The sequence below is a fragment of the Mesoplodon densirostris genome, chromosome 11 (genome assembly GCF_025265405.1).
Source record: "Mesoplodon densirostris isolate mMesDen1 chromosome 11, mMesDen1 primary haplotype, whole genome shotgun sequence".
Classification (NCBI taxonomy): domain Eukaryota; kingdom Metazoa; phylum Chordata; class Mammalia; order Artiodactyla; family Ziphiidae; genus Mesoplodon; species Mesoplodon densirostris.
Window position 1 is genome coordinate 70,120,056 of NC_082671.1, and position 22,168 is coordinate 70,142,223.

The following is a 22,168-nucleotide window of genomic DNA, read 5'->3' on the forward strand; positions in this document are numbered from 1 at the left end:
GGAAGCGCCGAACACACGGGAGTAAGGACTCATTTTACCTTTGGAAAGATGAACAGCTAATGGGGAGAGGGGAATATGGTCTGAAATAAGGCTGACCAAGAAGGGGAGTACCCAGAATTAGAGAGGGGAGCTGGGGCCTGGGAGCTATTCCTCAGGAACCTGTGGGTTACCCTTGAAAGAGAAGCGCCTCTCCCATAAAAAGTGTTGGGGTGACTGGGAGCAGACAAAGCTGGCCTTGAATTTCTGCTGGGTGACCTTGGGCAGCTGGCCTGACCTCTCTGAGCCTCAGTTTCTTCAACTGGAGAGTGGGGATGATGGTACTGACTTCATTGGGTTGCCAGGTGATTTACAGACCATGTGAGGTCTCTGGAAGCAGCTGACACAAGCCTGGAGCATAGTAGGTTCTTAACAGACATTTGCGGAGCAGAGAATAAAGTAGCTTCAGGAGATGCCGTGAAAAAATTTCTTAGCTTAGGATCTAAGAGGGAAGGGGAGGAGGAACAGTGTAGGCTTACAGGGCGGGCTGGTTCTTAATGTGGATCTGGGGGAGGCGGGGGCGTGTGCCGAGGGGGGTGTGAGGAGGAGGGGGCCCCTCTGCGGGGACCACTGAGTCACGAGGACATGTAAGCGACATGACAACCAGCAACATGGTAACCAGGAGACTAGCGGCGGTGGGAAATGGAGCTGGAGCGGTGTGTCGGGGGGTGGGGGCAGGACTGGCAGCACCAGGCCTGGAGGGTCCCAGGAGCAGCCAGGCCGGCCTCTCAGAGTGAGGAGGGGAGGCCCCGAGGCCAGGTGGGCTGGGGAGGAGGTGGGGGCCGGCGTCGAAGGAGGGAGGAATTTCGGGGTCTGCTGGGCAGGGGGCCTTCTCCTGCGCCTCCCCAGGCTCCTCGCTCCTCTCCTCCACATCTCCACTTTTCATGCCTCTCCCCCTAGGATGCCAAATTTGGCTCACGCAATCTGTCGTCTCTCTTCTGAGATTGGCATCGGGACCAAAGCCGAGTGCATTACATCACCACCGCTCCCCTTGCACGAGGAGAGAAGGAGAGGGAGGGACAGAGGGCTGGGGGGCAAGCGGCCAACCTCAACTTTCTTTCCTGTCTTCCTGCTCACTCTTGCCCCTCAGTCCCAGGTGTTGGGGGCTTCCGGGAGCAGCCAGGCAAGGCCTCGAGGCAGAACAAGGGCTCTAATCTCGGAGATCCCAGGGCAGGGCAGGAGGTCAGGCCATGTTGCTGTCCCCCGGGCTAGGCGAGGCCTGGGAGGCAGGGAGCCTGGGTTCAGGACCCCGATCTGTCATTGCTCTGCTGTGTGAGCTTGGGTAGCCCCCTCACCCTCACCCCGTGCAGCGTCTACATCTGTATCGAGAACTGTTGGCCATTCAAGATCTTGATGACTCTCCTGAAAAAAGATGCCCTTGAGTCCTGCTGCTCTGCTGGTCACAGAGGAGGAGTCCTCAATTTTGAATGGCTCTCTGTGACCTTGAGCAAGTGACTTTACCTCCTTATGCCTCCATCTCCTCACCTGTAAAATGGGATGATAGAACCCTCAAAAGCCCTAGATGTGAAAGAGGTACTAGACACGAAATTGGGGGATGGGGGAAGAGACAAGGTCTCTGGCATGAAATCAGACACTCAGGGGCCCCACGGCTCCCGGCACGCTGGGCTGGAGGTGGGGGGCAGGCTGACACAGCCATTGGCAGGAGAATGTTTCAGTTCAGACAGAAGGCTTGGCACTTAAATCACTGGTCTGATGCCCTTATTTTACAAAAGTGGAAACCAAAGCCCAGGGAGGGAAGTGGACCACCCCCCTGCCAAGTTCACACCGATGGTTTGGGGGTGGAAGAAGCAGAGCTGGGGCCTGAACCCAGGGGTCCTGGCTCCCAGCCCTGCCTGGAAGTAGACAGAGAGACAGGCAGATACACACACCTCCTATGGAAGACTGTGGCCAGCCCGGACAGGACCCGGGAGTTTTGAGGGCCCAGTTCTCACTTTGGCCCCCTCCCTGTTCCCTTCCTGCTCCCTGGCTGCCCCATCCTCACCGTCCGTGGCCATTATTCCCATCCCTCACTTGGTCTATTTGAAGAGCTCTCTTTCAGGCTCATTTTCAAGCCAGTTTCAGGCAGTCCCAGTCAGGGACAGGCTGGATTTGGGGTTAAGATGGAAGATTATGGCCCCTTCTAGAAGATTCCCAGAGCTGGAGGTGCATCTGTGGATGTTTTGTGAAATAGTGAGCTCCTTATTCCCGGAGCTATTCAAGCAGAACCAGCTGAGTACCTGCCAGCGATCTGACCTGGTGACTCCTGCTTTATGGGTGAGGTTGAATAACATCCCCACCTTCAAAATCTCAAGAGTCTTTGATACCCCCAGGAGGAGCTGGGAAGCAGCACCCATCACTTACCGGCTTCCCAGTAAAGAAACTCACGTCGTCGTGCTGGGCATTGGGCTAGGAGCTTTTGTAAATTCCTTCTCATTTAACCCTCCCAGCAACCCCACAACGTCGAATTGAGGTCCCCGTGTTATAAGGGGGAGCCACGGCTCAGAGAGTCTCTGTGATTTGTCCAAGGTCACACAGCAGGGAAGTGGAGGAAGCTTGGTCTGAGTCCGGGCCAGTCTGATTCTCCGGGGCTGTCCCTGGGACTTCCTTGAGGAAAGAGTGGAACACGTCGTCCCTCCCCTGGGCTGGGGCTTGGCAGGAGGTGGTGCGTCGCCCCAGAGCATGTCGCCCCCTCAGAGATCCCATGGGGGCTCTGTTCTGAAGACATAGAAATAGACATGCGCCCAAGGGGAGAACTCATTTTACAAAGGGGAAGACTGAGGCTCAGAGACAAAGGATGGCCTGCCCAAAGCTGACTAGAGGGTTAGATATGAGCCAGGGCTCTGTCCCCTGCACCAGTGGGCAAGGAGGGGCCTTTGGGCTGATGGTGGAGTGAGGTCTGGGACTGGGGGTGCAGACTGCTGGGTGGCTTGGCAGAGGGCTGAGAGCGCTGGCTCTAGGCTAGGGCCGTGGGTAAGCGAGCCAGCCTTGGGAACGGGGAAGGAAGCAGGAGGAGACACCAGCAGGGATAGCAGGTCCACCTCTGTCCTCCCTGGTCCTGCCCCAGGGCCATCCACAGATGTCAGTGTCATACAGCCTGTGAGGTCAGGAGAAACTGTAGATGGGACCTGTCTGGCAAGAGAGGGTCTTGGAGCCAGCAGCCTTGGGTGTGGCTCCCTGTGTGACCTTAGGTCAGTTCCTCACCCTCTCTGAGCTTAGTACGCCCATCCACGTGGTCAAGAATCTGGACTAAATGATCTATTTCTACAAAGTAGCTGCCATTGGGCTGTCTCTCAAAGTGCTCCTCCCATTCCCATGAGGACCCTGGGCCCTGGGAGAAGGGCGGGCAGTAATCCTGGGGGTTGGCATAACCTTTAAGCCTCCTCAGCGACTCAGTCCTCCTTGGGGTGCGGGGGGGATCTCCGAGCACAGCCCTTCTTCTCCTTTTCATCTTTATTTTTCTCCTGCTCCCTCTTCTCCTCGCTACGTGGGCTGATCGCTGCTCAAACTTTTAATTCAGATGGTAATTGAAATAATAATATGGGCTGAGGCCCCTCTGCTTGTGACGCTGCAGCTGGTGGAGCTCAGCTATGAATAGACCTTGAGTCACACACGCGCGCTCCTGCAGGCGCGCGCACACGGGCCTGACGGGGTGGTGGGTGGGGTGCAGCCGGGGGATAGGGGAGCTCACGTTCCAGCTTGCTCCGGGTCTCAGCCCCCCATTCCCAAAGGCCGGGGCCAGTTCTGCCCCTGCGGCCCACCATCTGGTCCCTGTGTCGAGCCTGACTTGGGGCATCGGTGGGTCCCTCTGTTCACAGAAGGGGAAACTGAGGTTCAGCGAGGGGGAGGGACCAGCTGGACACAAATGGAAAGTGACTGGACTCAATTTGAACTGATGGGTTTCACCTGGTTCTAAGACCCCTGTTCCTTTTCAGGACACACAGGCCAGGCAAATGGGTGGGAGGAATGCTGGGGTGCGGCCAGGCAAATGGGTGGGAGGAATGCTGGGGTGCGGCCCCCGTGGCCCCCGGCTCATGCATCCCCCTGCCTCACCTCCTCCCAACATACACATGCCCTCCAACTCGCACACTCTCTGGCCCACTATCACACACGCTTTCTCTCACACACTTGCACACACTCACATCCACTCACTCACATCTCATACACGCGAACTGCTCGGATAGATGGTGCTATTGCTTGGCCGCTGGGGTGACAAAGGTTTTCCCAGAGGTCCAGCTGCAGGAAGGGGACAAGGTCCAATGTACCAGGCTCTACGCTGGACTTTATATTCATGACCTCACTTAAACCTCCCTGCCACCCTCTGAAGGCCATCACTCCCACTTTTCAGGTGAGAAACTGAGGCTCAATGAGAAGCAAGAGTTTGCCCCAGGTCCAATGGGTAGAAAGAGCCACATGTTGTTTGTCCCGCTGGGAATGCACCCAGTCCCAGTTCTAGCCATTCTGCGACCCTCCATTTGGCCTCTGAGGGAGGGAGGGGGCATCCCGTCCAGCCTGGGGCTCCCCTTCCTCTCCCTGCACCAGTTCCCCCACTCCTGCCTGTGGCTACCTGGTCAGGCATTGACGAGCCCTACTGCCAGTTGCCGGAACATCTGGCCTATAAGCAGGGGGAGGTGCCCATGAGGAGCATTGGCAGGTCAAGGAGAGGGGCTACCAAGGAAGGTGGTCCTTGGTGGTCCAGACCCCAGCTGGTGCTGTGTAGGGAGTTGGCATTGCCATGGTGACCTATCAGCCGGCAGCTTGGGTCTAGGCCTGCTTGGGTGGGTCTTGGGGGTGGGAGGCGGGGGGGTGGGCTTCAGAAGGGCAGGGGGGAGATGCAGTGGGGCGTGGGTGCAGCTGCGCAGAAACAGACCCTGGTCTTGGATGAAGGAGGCCACTCTCCCCACCTTTACCCTGCAGTGCTGGTCTGCTCCTGTGTCTGCTTTTTCTCTAGCACTCTGCTGGGAGATGGAGCAATGGAGCCCAGAGACCACAGTGATTTGCCCAAGGTCACACAGTGATGGTGACAGAGCTGGGGCTGGACCAGAGCTCAGGGCTCCTTCTGATTCCTTTGCCTCCCCTCTCCCAGGGCTGCCGACACCTCTGTCTCCCTCAGACACTCCTTGTATCTATGCAGGGGATGAGCTGATCTCCTGGGAAAACCCCTAGGTTGCAGAGAGGGGCCGGGGCAGCAGCCCCTTGTCACAGTGGGTGCAGCTGAGCGAGGAAGGCAGGCCTGGGATTGGATCACTCACTTATCCCGAGTGACATTAACCAGGTCACCGTCCCCCTGGGAACCTCGCTTTGCTCCTCTGTGAAATAGGGGCTACCTGTGGTGAAGGTTGGGGGGAAGTGCCTGGCTTCTTCCTTTTGCTGCCCCACCTGTTCTCGGAGCCCATCCCAGCTCCACCTGGGCAGCAAGGATGGGAGGGGACCTTAGCTAGGCCAGGGAGGAGGGGGTACATGCACAGTGAGGGGCTGATCCCATTTTACTGATGGGGAGATTGAGGCCTGGGGAGGGGAGTTTGCCCAACCTCGCCTTGGTGGCAGAATTGGCACCAAGTTTTACTGGCCTCTGGGACACCCCAGCGAAGTCTTTTCCCCACCACCACCCTGCAGCTCCTCTCCGACCCCCACCCCAAACTCCCTGGAGCCTCCCCTCTCCCATTGTAGGCCTGAGAAGTCTAGCCCGCCGCCACCCCCCCCCCCGAAGAGTTAAGGTGCCACTCAGCCTGGGGACAGATGGAATAGGGGTCAGCAATGGGAGAACTCCATGAGGCCATACAGGGGAGGTGGCAGGCACAGAGCTAGAGGGGCCCTGGCTGTAGGTGACGTGAACCGGGGGGCAGACGGGGCTGCAGTCACTCTGACACATGGGCATCAGAGCCCCTCACACCCCTCTGAGGGGGAGCTCACCATCTCCGGGGCAGCCCGCTGGTGTCTAGAAGGTTCTGCTAATTGATGCCTGCCTCCCACTTTGGCCTTGGCTCTGCACTCTGGGGCCTGAGGAATCTAGCCTGTTCCCCCAAGGCTTCTTTCCTCTGGCCTCAGTAGTCCCTGCTGAGGCCTGTGGATGAGAAACAGAAAATCTGGGTTCAAGTCCAACTCCACCCCTGAGTTGGCTGTGTGACCTTAGGCAGCCTTTTCACCTCTCTGAGCCTCCATCCCCTGACCCATAGGGTGGGCTTGTGCCTCTGCATCTGTGGGTTGCTGGGAAGATCTCTTGAGCCTGGGAGTATAACATGGCCTGTTGTAGACATGAGCTTCTGTGTGTCCTGACCCCTCAGTGGCCACTCTTGGCAGACTTCCAGGTCCCCGGTCATCACCTTCAGACACTGCTCTCTGGCTATGTTGAGTGTCAGCACCTGACCTCTGTGCTGAGCCCTCCAGACCTGCTTGGGTGGGGGCAGGTCTGGCTGAGCACCAGCGCCAGGCTGTGCAGCTGCAGATCCTGAGGCCACCTGACCTTGGAAAGAGCCTCTGTCTGGCTGGGCTCCAGGGCCACCCCCTAGCCATGGGGCAGGAGCCGGGCCACAGGGAAGAGAGGGAACCGAGTTGGGCAGAGAGCAGGTCATGGCCTCGTGCTGGAGCTGGCCTGGGTCCCTGAGATGACAGGCCAGGGGACAGAGAGAACAGACAGGCAGCCATGGGAAGGACTTACAGTCACCAGCTGCATTAATAGCATGGCAGAGCCTCACTCCCCACACTCTAGGGAGCTGCCTGAGGAGGGGGTGAGCTCCCTGTCATGGGATGTGGGCAAGCAACTGCTGAATGGCATCTGTTAGGGGGATAGCAGTGGGTTTTAATACAGGGCCAGGGAAGGGATTGGACCCAGAACCCAGAGTCCCTGTTGTTTGGACCGCAGTGCAGAGGTCCTGTGACCCTAAGGGTCTAACAGACTGTTCCAAATATTCCCCCTTGACTTCCAACAACTCTCCCCACAGTTGTGTGCCCCCAAAGCCCATGATCCAAGAATGGTCAGTTGCAGCTTCAAGATAAGCCCTAGATCCCATCTCAACCCATTCACAGCTCCTAAGCACCCCGAAGGTCAGTGCTTTTCAAATTGCATGCAGATCCTGGCCCATTAGTGGTTGTGAAATTGAGTTAGTTGAGTCCACTACTTATGCTTTTTTTTTTTTTAATGAAATAAAAAAGAACGGCTTCCCTGGTGGCGCAGTGGTTGAGAGTCCGCCTACCGATGCAGGGGACACGGGTTCGTGCCCTGGTCCAGGAAGATCCGACATGCTGCAGAGCGGCTGGGCCCGTGAGCCATGGCCGCTGAGCCTGCGCGTCCGGAGCCTGTGCTCTGCAACGGGAGAGGCCACAACAGTGAGAGGCCCGCGTACCGCAAAAAAAAAAAAGAAAATTTCGGGCTTCCGTGGTGGCACAGTGGTTAAGAATCCTCCTGCCAATGCAGGAGACACAGGTTCGAGCCCTGGTCCAGGAAGATCCCACATGCCGCGGAGCAACTAAGTCCGTGTGCCACAACTACTGAGCCCGTGCTCTAGAGCCCGCGAGCCACAACTACTGAGCCCATGTGCCACAGCTACTGAAACCAGTGCGCCTAGAGCTCGTGCTCCACAACAAGAGAAGCCACAGCAATAAGCCCGCACACTGCAGTGAAGAGTAGCCCCCACTCGCAACTAGAAAAAAGCCCGCATGCAGCAATGAAGACCCAATGCAGCCAAAAATAAATAAAATAAAATAAGTTGATTTAAAAAAAAAGAAAATTTCAAGCACTTGTATGTAATGAGGGTATTATTTTGTGATGCTCTTGTTTCATCTCTTAAAATATATGGACTGTATTGTATGATGAGTAGCAATGTAAAATATGTTTTTTTAATGTATAGATTTATTTATTTATTCTTGACTGCGTTGGGTCTTCACTGCTGTGCGCGGGCTTTCCCTGGTTGCGGTGAGCGGGGGTTACTCTTCGTTGCAGTGCGATGGCTTCTCACTGTGGTGGCTTCTCTTGTTGCGGAGCACGGGCTCTAGGTGCGTGGGCTTCAGTAGTTGTGGCTTGCGGGCTCAGTGGTTGTGGCTCGCGGGCTCTAGAGCACAGGCTCAGTAGTTGTGGCTCACGGGTTTAGTTGCTCCGTGGCATGTGGGATCTTCCCGGACCAGGGCTCGAACCCGTGTCCCCTGCACTGGCAGGAGGATTCTCAACCACTGCGCCATCAGGGAAGTCCTACAATATGTTTTTACTCTGGGTCTTGGTCAGAAAGTCTGAAATTTACTGCCCTGTATAGAAATCCTGGAGGCAATGCTGAGAGAGGCTTGAGTGTCCAGTTTCCTTTTTTCCAGGGTGCTTGGTTCCTAAGAATATAAATGCTGAGAATTGCAGGATGCTGCTATTCTGTCCTCAGACCTTCCTTCCTTTGCCCAGCAGCCCACTTAGCTCCAGGCCCCTGGGCCTCCTGGTCAACCACACCACCCTGGGGACTAGGTCCCGCTCTCTGCCCCGCCCAGCACTGCTTTGTCTTTGGGCTCTCTGTTTGCCATGTGTCTTTCTGGTGATCTTCTCTCCAAGCCCTCGGGCCTTGAGGATCCTTTCCGCCTTTCTCACATACTCACATGCAGAGCTCAGCAAAGCAGGGTGGAGTCTTACACGTTTCTCTTCTCCCAGCACACAGCAGGTGCTCAATAAGTGTTCATTCATTCCACAATGACTTATGGAGTGCCCTCTGAGGGAAGGCACTGGGCTGTGTTGGACACATACTAGGCCGGAGGGCAGCTGCCCGTCCAGCTCAGCATATTTTTAGGGTGATGAATGAATGAATGAATGAATGAATGGAGTCTGCGAGTCTCTGGCCTCAGGAGCCAGCTGGCAGATGGTCAGAGATGATGGGTGAGCACGTAGCTCTTTGCCTGCGCATAGTAGGCATTCTGATAGCAACAGTCCCTCACGGCTGTGAATGAGCAGGAGTGTTCCTACCTCTGTCTGGCCCTTCCGAGGCCTGTCTGCTGCGCCCTCTCCTGCTGGCCGTGCCCCAGCACTGCGCCTCCTGTCCTTGGAGCTTCTTTTATGGGCCTAGGACCCTGGGCGCCCCGCTGGGAGGACACCTGGGGACACCTGCCGAGAAGCCAGTGCTCCGTAGGAGTGTGAGGCCGAGGCCTGAGGCCCTGGACGTCCTGCCCCACTCCAGCGCCACAGAAGATCTCCTTCTGGTCTCCACTCAGAGGCCACCTCCACTGAGAGGTTCTCCCTAACTCTGGTGACAAAAATAGCTCCTCCCTGGTCACGTTCTGTCACATGACCCTTGCTTAGGTCCTTCACGGGAATTATGACGGGCTGAAATTACCTTGTGTCTTTGTCAGTCGTCAGATGTTTATTAAGTGTCTGCGTTGTGCCAGGCACTGTGGTTCAGGGGTGAAGCAGAGAGTTGAGTTCCCGGCACTTGTGGGTAAAATCAGTTTGGATTGGATAAATGCTGTGAGGAAGATCAGGACGCAGACGGAGAATGCCTGGCGGGCCTCTTGGAGGAGGCAGCCTTTGAGTCAAGACCTGAATGGTAAGAAGGTGTAAGCAGTGGAGTCTTGGAGGATTTCATCCAGGAGGGGCAGCCAATGTACAGACCCAGAGGGACAAGAAGAAAGGCCCGAGTCGTCGGGGGTCGGGGGTCGGGGTGGGAGTGGAGAGGGGAGACTGGAGAGCAGGACGGCACCGTGGGAAGCCGAGAGCTCCACGCTGAGGAGTGACGTGGGTCTTCAGCCCGTGTGGAGACGGACTGCACGGGGAGTGGAGGCAGGGAGGCCCAGGGAGGACCCCGTGCAGTTGTTGGCAATGACATGGCTCGCGGCAGGGAGGGCGCTGCAGGCTGGGTGGACTGGGCGTGGGGCCTGCGTCTGGGTCCCATTCCTGCGGTTCACCTGCTTGGAGAAGCTCCTGAACTCCCGGTGGGGATGAAAATAACAGTGCCCACCTCCAGGGTGTCATGAGGGTCAAAGGAGCGGCCAAGGCTTGGCCCAGAGTAAACACTAAATGTTAGTTATCATGCCATTATTATGACTCTTGCATTGGGGAGGGTTGAAGGATGACGCCCAGGTGTGATGCCTGAGCAGCGCCCCCGGGAGGTCACAGACAGAGATGGGGAAGGCAGGGGAGGGGCGATCTTTCCATCTTGGCTGTGCTGGGTTTGTGATGCCTCTTAGACGCCCAGCAGACGCTGGAGCAGGTGCCAAATCTGCTTGTCTCTGGAGGGCGATTGGGGCCGGGTGGTATTTTTAGTCAAGGCTGAGCCTGGGCACTGCATGGGTTCTGAATAAAGAGGCTGGGAGAGGGGCAACCTGCAGAGGGGCCCTCAGGCCTGGAGGACTTGAAGAGGGAGGCAAGGGTGAGCCAGCGGCCTCCGTCAGAACTGCTGGGAGGACCGTGGGCTCAGAGGAGCCCTGGAGGGGGCTGTGGAGAGGACTGGAGGTGATGGTAAGTCATCCCCTTCTCAAAGGGTTTTTGCATTTTACAGTTTATAACCCGTTACCCTCCACTGGCACTGTTCATCTTGGCAACACGCCTATGAAGTGGGTGTTTTTATGGATGCAATTCAGAGAGGTTAAGACATTTTTCCATGGCCACTCAGTACCAAAGTGAAGGGTTTGTTCTCAGGCTTTCTGGGATCACAGTCCCTTTTGAGGACCTTATGAATGCTATGACCCTTCTCAGAAAATACACATAGGTACACACTAGTTTTAAAAACTTTCTATGTGTCTTTTTTTTTTTTTTGGAGGTAATACATTCATATGGTTCTAAAATTAAAAAGACACAAAGGGGAATACAGTGCGAATTCTTCCTCCCACCCCTCCCCCAGGCACCTGCTTCCCCTCCCCGGAGGCAGCCAGTGTCACCAGTTTCCTGGGTCTCCATCCATAGACAAGCACAGAAAAGCAAAGATGGGTATCTATAAATATTTTTTCTCTCCTTTTTTATACAAATAGTAGATGCTATGCTCAGTGTTCATCACGGTTACCTTCTTTCACTTAAAAACACATCTTGAAGACCTACACCGCTTCTACCGGGCTCCCCGTCCTTTTTTCCTGGCTTCGCGGTGTGCCATCGTGTTTGGGCCGCTTCCAGTCTGGGCTGGGCAAACCAGGCGCCTGGCTCCTAGAGTGCGTGAGTGTCTGCAGGCCCAGGAGCCCACACAAGTGTCACAGGCAATCCCACGGCTCTCCGAAGCTGCCCGGGGTGGCCTTGGCTGAATTAGCCCTGGCACTTGGCTCTGACCACCCTGACCCACTCCCCCTCCTCCCCACACCTCTTCTTAGGTTTGACCTGTGAGCCCAGCAGAGAATTCAGGGAATCCTGTGTGAGCGAGGGGGCATCAGCCCCCACTCCCCAGACTCTGGGAGACCCTCTTCCCAGGCCAGCAGCTCCAGCTCCCGGAGTCTTGTTTGCTGAGAAGCCCAGGATGAGGCAGTGGGGGGAGGGGCTGGCAGTGATCACACCCACCCCTGGCTGTGGAGCTGGGATCGGCAGGGCAGCTGTGGGCTGTGCTGAAGTCACCTGTATTCCTGCCCCCAACCCCGCCCAGCACCTTGCCTTTTCCTCTGCCCATGAGGAGCCTTCACTCTTTCTGGCCAGGGAGAGGGAGCATCCTAATGGGGAAACGGAGGTGGCGCCACTGGCCTAGGTGGTCTGGGCTGGTCGGGGCCAACTGGGCGGCTCTGCTAAAACTCCCTCTTCTCCTGGTTTCAGGGGCCTCTGTCCTGCTGCTCCGCTCCCTCTGCCCCTTGGCCTCCATCTGCTGAGGCAGGGTCTCCTCCGCGGGCCGGAGATGTCGGGGCTGGGTCTGAGGTCCTCTTCTCTTCCCATCCAGCATCCCTGCCTGGGCGATCTCATCCACTCTTACAACTTACAGCCTCATCCAGGTGTGCACGATCGAATGAGTCTAACTCTGTCCGGATCTCGGGGGCTGACATGCCGTGGACTTCCCGATGTGGACATTCCAAGGCCACTGCACACTAGGAACTGGTCCGCTTTCAGCATCTCACCATTACCTATTCCTGACCCTCCTCTTCCCAACCCCCCACCCAGCCCATCGCCACACCTGGGGGCTCTTTGTCCAGAATGTGTCCCCAGTCTCTACTTCTCTTGAGCAATGCTGCCACCACCCTGGCAGCTCCAAGCCACCATCATCAGCCGCCTGGGCAGCAGCGGTAGCCCTCTCGCTGGCCTGCAGCTTCCACCGTGTCCCCCAAATCATCCTAACATCTCATTCCAGCGTGCCCCATGATCAGACAGCAGAGGCCTCTGAGGCCAGACAAGGGCAGGGGTGCCACTGGGGGCCATATCGAGGATGTTTTATTTTTGAAGCCTGGTGGTGAATACACAGGGTTTATTATATTACAGCTTACTTCTATTTGTCTTAAAGATGTCACGTGAAAGCTTAAAAGATCAAACCAGGCAAAACCTCACCACCTGCCCGTTTCCCAGAGCAATGAGGATGAATTCTGAAACCCTGCCCACCCCTCACCTCTGGGGCCTCATCCTGGGCGACTCTCCCTCTTGCTCACTTCAGTCCTGCTCTCTGGCCTTGCTGCAGATTCTCTTTCTGGAATGTTCTACACCCCTCTTTCACACAGATACACAATTCTCCCGATTGTCTTGGCTCCCACCTACTACTCAGATCTCAGTTTAAATGTCATTTTCTCAAAGAGGCCTTCGGGGACCCCCATCGAACTACGGCCCCTTGTCTTCTCTCTCACATCACACCATAATTTTCCTTCAAGCAGCTCACCACAGCTTATGGCTGCCGCCTGTGCAAATGCTTGTTATGTGTATAGCATCTCTCCCCAACCGATGCATAAGTTGCTTGAGTCCACAGCCTGTGCCTGACCGCAGCAAGTGTGCAATAGTAACTGAGTGAGTGCCTATGAGGAATGAGCATGCAGCAGAGCAGGTCCCTAGAAGCCACAGCAAGGCAGTGGGGGATTGAATCCCACCACCAGTGAGGGAGCAGAGGTTGTTCTGGAAGAGAGAAGCCTTCGGGGATCCGCTCTTGCCTTCAGATTCCTGTAGGGAGAGGGCAAAGGTGTCTGGGGGGCCTCTTTGGTGGGACTGTCTGGCCAATAGAAGAGGCTCCTTTGTGGGCAGGGAGTCCTCCATCTATCAGGGCAGGGGCCAGGCGTCAGCAGTGCAGCACAGGGCATACCTGCAGCTTGGAGCGGTGGCCCTTCCGTCCTCCAGTCGCCAGCTTCTGCCATTTGGCCATGACTGGAAGGTCCGCCTGGACATTCTGAGGAATTTGCTTTCTAAACCTGTCCACTGGCTGGCTGGGTGGTTGGGAGGTGCAGTGTAGAGCTGGAGAAATGAGCCAGTTCCCCCCCACACTGCTCAGAGCCCCTCTGGAGCCCAGAGTCACCTGTGTGTCTAGGCTCTGGCTGGACCTCAAATCAGGGACCCAGTTCCTGGCTCCAACTTGCCCTATGACCCAGTTTCTCCTTTCCCAGTAGGACCTGCTGGACAGAACCTGGCACAAAGGAGGGCAGGCGTGATAAATGTTTACTAAGTGGAAGAAACTTTTGATACGACAGTGTTTCTCTGAGGCAGGAGAGCAGAGTGTCTAATGAATGTTCTCTGGCATCAAACTGCTTGGTTCCAAATCCTGGCTCTACTACTTACAAGCTGTGTGACCTTCGGCAAGTTGCCGAACCTCTCTGTGCCTTGGTTTTCTGACTTCTAAAGTAGGGATGGGGCATTCCCTGGCGGTCCAGTGGTTAGGACTCGCAATTCCACAGCAGGGGGCACAGGTTCAATCCCTGGTCAGGGAACTAAGATCCTGCAAGCCACGTGGTGCAGCCAAAAAATTTTTTTAAATAAATAAAGTAGGGATGAAAACGGAAACTTCCTCTGAGGTCATGATGAGGATGGCAGGAATTGATCAGCGTAAAGCACTCAGAACAGTGCCCGCACAGAGCAAGTACACACTAAATGCTCCGTGTGGATTTCGCAATGTCACACTGCTGGCCAGTGGGGGAGGGGCTAGGTGTGCAGTGGGATTTCGGGGTACAAAAGAAGGTGAGGGGGAGGAAGAGAGTCTGTTGAGCCCCCACGGTGTGGCCTGCACTTTTATGACGGTTGACAATCTGCTTCTGGTCCTCCCGACACCACCCTGCAAGGTAGGCGTTACTGTGTTCCTTTGTAGATGAAGGCACTGAAGCTTAGAGGTCAAGGATCCTGCTGGAGCCAGACGGGACTGAGCCCACTTCCGGCCCAGCTCTGTGAGAGTCTGAGGCCACTGCTCTTACTCACCTGCCCCCTAGTGCTGGTGTTGGAAGAAAAGTTGGACGGGGCTGCAGGGTGGGCTCCGGGGCATGACATCTGAAATCCAGGGGAGGGGATCGAGGGAAGGACTGTTCAGCCTCTGAAGTGATTTGTATCACTTACCAACCACTTACTCTGTGCTGGGCACCTGTGCATGATCCCATTTACCTCTCAGAATAATCTTATGAGGTAAGGAATACTCTTAGCACCACCTAAGGATGAGGCGTGCAGGGACCAGAGAGGTTAAGTAACTTGCCCAAGGTCACACAGTTGGAAAGTGGTACAGAGACTCCAGAGTCAGAGCCACTGCTCTGGGAGGGGGAAGATTTGGGCTCTGGAGATTCATCGAGAGAAGGTAGTCAGACCTCCCAGGGTCTGAGGAGCAGGACAGGGGCCTGCAGAGGACCGTGGGCAGGACAGGACACCCCCACGGCTAGATCCATCCTTAGCCGCCTCTTACTCTTTGAGGAGCACAGCTGCCTGCACTTAAGTCCTTTCCCTCCTCCAAATCCCCGTGTGTGTGAGATGAAAGGACCCTCCCCGCCAAAGCAGGTAGTCCAGGCCTGAGAGGCCTCAGTCAGAGCTGGGGTTGGGGGCAGGCCCTGTGCTCTTCACAAGGCTGGGAAATGGGGCAGTGGTGTTAATTCCTTCCACTTCCCCCAGGGAAATCTCTTCCCCCCACCCCCTGGCCCTGCACCACCCCCATTTCCCCGTGGGTGCACCCTCTGGTAGAAGAGGCAGCCTCCCCTCAGGCCCAAGAGGGACTCAGGGATGAGTGGGGTTCATCAGACTCAAGAACACCCACCAGATCATCCGCCTTATTTCAGACTCTGTGCTGGGTTCTTGCTTCATTACATCTTCCCAGCTCTCTGGCCTGAGAGCAATTACGGTCCCCCATTTTGCAGATGGAGAGAAGGAGCCCCTGGCTGGAGCAGTTAGTGGTGGAGCCAGGACTTGAAGCCAGGTTTCCGGTCTCCCAGGCCAGCGTTCTTACATCATCATCTTCATCATCATCATCATCTTCATCTCATCTCATTCATTGCGTTTTACCTGCAATGCCCCGTTGAAGCCTCAGCTGATATTTCTGTTATGTAGGTGAGGTAGGCACTCTTAGCATCATCTCCATTTTGCAGGTGAGGAAACCGAGGTCCACAGAGGACATGCTAGGAGGTTGACAGAGCTCAGCCTGAGAGCCTAACGTGTTGGTTAAAGCCCCAAATGTGAGGCTTTAACCAGCACATTATTTTCATAAAGTTGAAAAGAAGCCGAGTGAGGGTCAAGGGGCTGCGAGGAAGCAGGCCTGGCGGCTGGCAGTGCAGCCACGGAAGGCTTCAGAGAACAGAGGGGGCTCGGGCTGAGGCTGGAGAGCTGGGGAGAGGCATGAGGGGGTCCGGGTTGAACAGGGCATCATGGGAGGTGAAGGGAAGGCCAGAGGCTGGGGACCAGGGTGAGCCAGGACCTGGACCCACCCAGGCCTGAGTCAGAATCCCGGTTTTGCCACATCTGCTGTGTGACCCCATCCCCGTCCCTACTCCGCCACCCCCACCCCCAGCCTGTGATTCTTCAGCTGGGAAGAGAAATAATAACCCTGCTTGTTGCTGTGGTAGGTGCTTAATAAATCCTTGTTAAATTAACAAAGAGTTGTAGTGATGTTTCAGCAAGAGGGACCAGACAGCGCCTGGCATAGAGCGGGCACTTCCAGAGTGTTCCCTCTCTGGGGGTGGCCACCGAGAGGGATGACGGGTTCACCTGGGCCCCACTCTGAGCTGTGTGACCTCCGGCAAGTCCCTCCGCCTCCCGCCTGCCCTGCTGTCCCCCTAAACATCAGTGGGTGCTTGGAGGCCTGCAGACGGGCTAAGCACTCCCTACTGTGCGCTTCTGCCCCTCCCTCCCGCCCGCTGTCTAGGGGCTGCGTGTGGCCAGGCAAGCCCGCCTGGGCCTCAGGACACGCTGCTGCTGCTGTCTGGGGCCAGAGGGCCTGCGTGACGCACCTGCAGACACCACCGTGACTCCCACGAGTGGCGGGGGTGCTCGTGGGGAGATTCGCCTGCACAGCCTTCCCAGGCTGCGGGAAACTGCTGAGGCTGCCGCCACTTTATTGGCTTTTTTTTCGGCAAAGGGAGCTATGGGCAAGGAGGGGGCATTTGGTGTCATCATATCATAGGGAAAACCTAAGAGGACACAGGTGTGGGGTGGTCCTCCTGCCTCTCCGGACCCCCTGGCAGGCAGGGTCCAGCCCTCCCGAACTCCTCAGGAAGGAGCAGGATAGAGATGGTGCCAGCGAGCTGACAGCCCTGCTGGTCACCTTCACTCTCTCCCTGAGGCTCAGGTGTCCATCGCCAGCTGCTGACTCACATGCCACAGCCCTGCTCTCAGCCTCGGTTTCCCTAGTTGTCCAGGATCCAGATATTCACAGCACAGCAAAATTAAAAACCCAAAAAAAAAATAAGTTGGTAACTTGCACAGCATTGTCGATTCTTCACTTGGCTAAGAAAGGACATTACATTTCAAAAAGCAGCCAGCATCTCCCATCCCCATTATTTCCTCAAAAGAAAGAACGTTCACCATGAAAGATGCTGCAGGCTGCCCTCTTAGAATAAAGGAGGGAGAGCCTGGCTGGGAAGGGGAGGGACTTGTTCCAGGTCACCCAGCAAGGCAGCCAGAGCGCCCGGTCCCCCGGGACCCCACCATAGAAACCCTATTCCCCAGTGTGTGCGCACAGGGCACTTTCAGTGCAAGCGGGTTAGACCAGCTCCCTTTTTCCAGAAAAGTACGCTTAATCGTAGCCATGGTGCAGGCACCTGAACAGCTAGGGCACCCTTGCTCTCTCTGTCTCTCTTTTAATAAAACATCTATATTCGGAGGAGGATGGTACCCAATCATCAATGCCTGTCGCCTCTCTCCCATGATCTGTGTCCCTTTCTCTTTCACACTTTTCCCTCGGGTCCTTGTGCCTTCACCAGGGAGCCCCGTATAACAAGCAAGGGACAGAGAAGCTGGCCGTCTCCTGGCAGCTGTGACCCGCAAGCGCTCGCCGAGCTCCGTACTCCTCACTTGTGGGCATCCTCGTGCATGTGGTGCCGGCAGCTGAGCCTCCCGCTCCTGCACAGGGGCTGTGGTGATGGATGGAGTGGTGGTGTATCTGGGCAGGTCTGAGGACCTGAGGACGAGGGGCTGGGCCCTCACCAGCCCAGGGTCTTCAGGGGGACGCCCCACACATGGACTGCCCGTGGTGGAGGGTGTCGGACCTGGTGGCAGCACCTATGCTCGCGGGCAGCTTTCCCAAAGGCCCAGGAGTGGACGTTTCTGAGCACCGCCTGAGCTAGTGGGCACAGCAGTGGTGGCCCCTGGCCTGGCCCAGGGCAGGGGCTCGGGGAACGGTTGCTGTGACCGGGAGAGGAGGCGTGGGGCCAGGAGATGAGCTGTGCCCCCCACCCCGGGCTACATGTGGGTGCTGGGGATGGAGAATTGGGGTGACGGAAGGGCAGGGGCCGGGGGCGGTGTTGAAGTGGAGGGTGTGAGTATAGGGAGTAGGGACGTACAGAGCCTCGTCCTGGGGCTTGGCTGAGACTCCTGTCACTTCCACTCAGGGATGGGAAACAGTGGGCAGTGCTGGTGAGGGGAGCCCCGTGAAGAACCCTCTCCTGCAGCACCAGATGAACCCCCAAGGTCAGGACCAGTTCCTTTGGGCAGAGATCGAGGGCCCCGCAGCACCCTGGGCTCCTGTTTGGCCTTGGACAGGGCCCTTACCCTCTCTGGGCCTCACCGTCTTCATCCACCAAAGGCCCAGGTTGCTACACTCTGTCCCCTCTGCCTCTATCCTGCAAACCTGAGGCTGGTGGGTCCAGGGCCTGCCAGGGCTGGGCTGGTGCCCTCTCTTCCCTAGCCCGAAGTCCTACCCCAACCCCCTCCAGAGAGGAAGCTCCTCTTCCCAGGAGCACCTCCTTGACCTTCCAGGAGTGGAAGTGAGGTGATTACTCAGGACTGGCGCACCTGCTCTGGACCCTTAGCAAGTTCATTTCAGCTCTGAGCTTCCTTGGCCTCAGATGTAAAATGAGGGTCTTGAAATCAGTGATCTTGAAACCCTTCCTACGGGCTCTGGTTCTTCCTGTGGTGCTAATGGATGCGTTGGAGATGGTGAGACAAAGCAGAGAGGGATGTATTTAGCGAAGGAAGACCTCCCTGAAAGCCATTTATAGCCTAGAAGGTGCCGCTGGCCCCCAATGCCCCCAGGGCTACCCACCTGGAGCCCTGGCTGTTGGGACTCTAGGGGAGGTAGCAGAGAGGGTCTGGGATGCCCAGTTAAAATCATGACCTCTTAAGGGCCAGCCTTGCACACGCACATTACCTGTTAGGTCTTTAGACTGATGAGTCTCACTGGTCCCATTTTCCAGATGAGGAAACTGAGGTACAGAGCAGTCACGTAACTTGCCCAAGTTACATGGTGGATCTGGGACTTCAATCCAGGACTGTGGGATCCAGGGAGCTCCTTTTAAGGGGGGAAGGGAGGAGAACCCAGAATCAGGGTGGGGTGACCGCAGGGGAGGGAGGAGATGGGGGCAGGGCTCACTCTCCCTGGGCTGAGAGAGGGAGTTTCTCCCGGGAAGAGGCAGGCTCTGAAGCTGTTGATCTCTAAATTACAGCGTTGGCGCGCACCGGTTGCTGCGGCAACCAAGTTGTCCTGAACCGGGGAAGTGTATAAACATTGCCACAGATGCACAATTAGATCAGGAAGAAGAATAGAACAGAAAATAGAAACTTCCAGCCTTATATAATTCTGGGCCAAAACGTTACTAGGAACTCGGGCCCGGGCCCAGCCCCGACCCTGCCATCCGCTGGGGCCCCGGGCAGCACCATCTCTCTCCTGGGGCCCCAGTGGAGGGGAGGGTGAGGGGAAGGTCTGCCCTCTGTGGGCCCAACTGGCATGCCCGCCACCCGGCAGGGTGAGAGGCCGCCTCCACCGAAACAGCTGGGGATGCTGACAGGCGAATCCTGCCTCTCACCAGCTTCCTCCTGCTCTAGGAAGCGGGAAAGAAGGCAGGAGGGCAACTGGCTTTAACTGAGCACCTACTGTCTCCTCGGGTCCTGTGAGGTAGGGTTTTGACCCCCATCTTACAACTGAGGAAACTGAGGCTCAGAGAGGTGAAGTGAGTTGCCTGAATTTACATAGCTAGGTAGTGGTGTGTCTGCCTCCGCCAACCCAGGTCTTCACACGGTGAACTCAGCAACACTGACAGCACCTGGGGGCTGAAGAGTTAGACACGCCTGGACTTGGACCCATTTACCAGCTGTGTGGCCTTAGACAGGCCAGTTCCCCTCTCTGAGCCCCCGTTTCCTCACCTGTGATATGGAAATAGGGATGCCTACACGGGAGCCAAAAATCAGGGCTCCCCTTACCTCCGTCCTGACCACCACACTGGAGTCTTCACCCACCACTGCTCCCAACGAGTTTGGGGACAGTACAGGAACTGACGTTGGGCTGTGGGTCCCAGCACTGCCCAGCAGAACTTTCTGCAATGATGGAAATGTCCTGTATCTGCTCTGTCCAGTATGGTGGCCATTAGCCACATGTGGCTACGGAGCCCTTGAAATGTGGCGAGTGCAGCCGGGGAACTGAAGCTAACGTTTTATTTAATTTTAATTAAATGTAAGAGCCACAGGTGGCCAGTGGCTGCCGAACTGGACCGCGCAGGAGAATGTCCGGCCCCCGAGAGACCCAGAAGGGCAGAGGCTGAACCCAGGGAGGTGAGCGGGGCCCAGAGCATTCACAACTTCCTCTGCTCAGGGCACGTGGGACAAACAGTGGGAGGGCGGTGCCGAGATGGGCATCAGGAAGCCCCCGGAAGAGCAGGCACAGGAGGTTTTGGTGGGGGAGGAGGGGCAGCGTGAGGGGCTGGGACTAGGACCTGGATCCCGGTGGCCTCAGCTTCTGGTCTGGCAGACCCCGATCCCGGAGCTGGGCCAGCCACGGAGACACTCCCTCCTTGTCGTCAGAAGCACCTTAACATTCTGCCCACGTGGTGGAGGAAGCCTTGGGTCCCAGTCCAGGCTCCGCCCCTTCTGAGCATCATTGGGTGGGTTCCCCGCAGCCCTGGAACCTGGACTCCTGGGGCCCTTGGAGAGCCGCTCCCATGGCAGCCAGCGTCTCACGTGTCTGCTTCTCCCCCGCAGGCCCTGCGTCTTCCCAGGTGACCACGCCGGCTTCAGGACATGCACGGGCACAGCCGCAACGGGCAGGCCCACGTGCCCCGGCGGAAACGCCGCAACCGCTTCGTCAAGAAGAACGGCCAATGCAACGTCTACTTTGCCAACCTGAGCAACAAGTCGCAGCGCTACATGGCGGACATCTTCACCACCTGCGTGGACACACGCTGGCGCTACATGCTGATGATCTTTTCCGCGGCCTTCCTTGTCTCCTGGCTCTTTTTTGGCCTCCTCTTCTGGTGCATCGCCTTCTTCCACGGTGACCTGGAGGCCGGCCCAGTGGGGGCCGCGGCGGGGGCCCCGGTGGCGGGAGGTGGCGGGGCAGCCCCGGCGGCCCCCAAGCCCTGCATCATGCACGTGAACGGCTTCCTGGGTGCCTTCCTGTTCTCAGTGGAGACGCAGACGACCATCGGCTACGGCTTCCGATGCGTGACGGAGGAGTGCCCGCTGGCGGTCATCGCCGTGGTGGTCCAGTCCATCGTGGGCTGCGTCATCGACTCCTTCATGATCGGCACCATCATGGCCAAGATGGCCCGGCCCAAGAAGCGGGCGCAGACGCTGCTGTTCAGCCACCACGCGGTCATCTCGGTGCGCGACGGCAAGCTCTGCCTGATGTGGCGCGTGGGCAACCTGCGCAAGAGCCACATCGTGGAGGCCCACGTGCGGGCCCAGCTCATCAAGCCCTACATGACCCAGGAGGGCGAGTACCTGCCGCTGGACCAGCGGGACCTCAACGTGGGCTACGACATCGGCCTGGACCGCATCTTTCTGGTGTCGCCCATCATCATCGTCCACGAGATCGACGAGGACAGCCCGCTCTATGGCATGGGCAAGGAGGAGCTGGAGTCAGAGGACTTTGAGATCGTGGTCATCCTGGAGGGCATGGTGGAGGCCACTGCCATGACCACCCAGGCCCGCAGCTCCTACCTGGCCAGCGAGATCCTCTGGGGCCACCGCTTCGAGCCCGTGGTCTTTGAGGAGAAGAGCCACTACAAGGTGGACTACTCGCGCTTCCACAAGACCTACGAGGTGGCCGGCACACCCTGCTGCTCCGCCCGGGAGCTGCAGGAGAGCAAGATCACCGTCCTGCCCGCTCCACCGCCCCCGCCCAGTGCCTTCTGCTACGAGAACGAGCTGGCCCTCATGAGCCAGGAGGAAGAGGAGATGGAGGAGGAGGCCGCGGCCGCTGCCGCTGTGGCCGCGGGCCTGGGCCTGGAGGCAGGCTCCAAGGAGGAGGCGGGCATCATCCGGATGCTGGAGTTTGGCAGCCACCTGGATCTGGAGCGCATGCAAGCCACCCTCCCGCTGGACAACATCTCCTACCGCAGGGAGTCCGCCATCTGACCTCCAGGCCCGCCCTCTCGCTTCCCACCAGAGCCTCTTCCGGGGGTGGGCTGCCAGGACACCTCCACCGCACTCAGGACAGAGTGGTTCACCCTGGCTCCATGGACCTTCTGGAGAGAGCTGGGGGCTTCAGAGACTGGGAGGCCCCTTCCTACTGACTCCAGAACCCAGGCCTGGGAAAGGACCAGGATACCCTCGGTCTGGTCAGCCTGGGTTCTCCAGCACCTACCCAGTGGCGGCTCAGGAACCCCAGACCCACCACCCTTTCCCCACCGACCCTTCAAGGACATTCCCCCTTTGCTCTCAGAACCTTGGGGAAGGCGGCTGGAC

General features: G+C 57.4%; 1 protein-coding gene across 1 annotated transcript; it reads left to right on the forward strand.

Moving 5' to 3' along the window:
• The first annotated feature begins 20,500 nt into the window (after positions 1–20,500).
• On the forward strand, positions 20,501–21,838 carry KCNJ4 (potassium inwardly rectifying channel subfamily J member 4). Its single transcript, XM_060113098.1, has one exon. It carries the CDS (start codon positions 20,501–20,503, stop codon positions 21,836–21,838), a length of 1,338 nt encoding a protein of 445 aa, XP_059969081.1.
• The last annotated feature ends 330 nt before the right edge of the window (positions 21,839–22,168 follow it).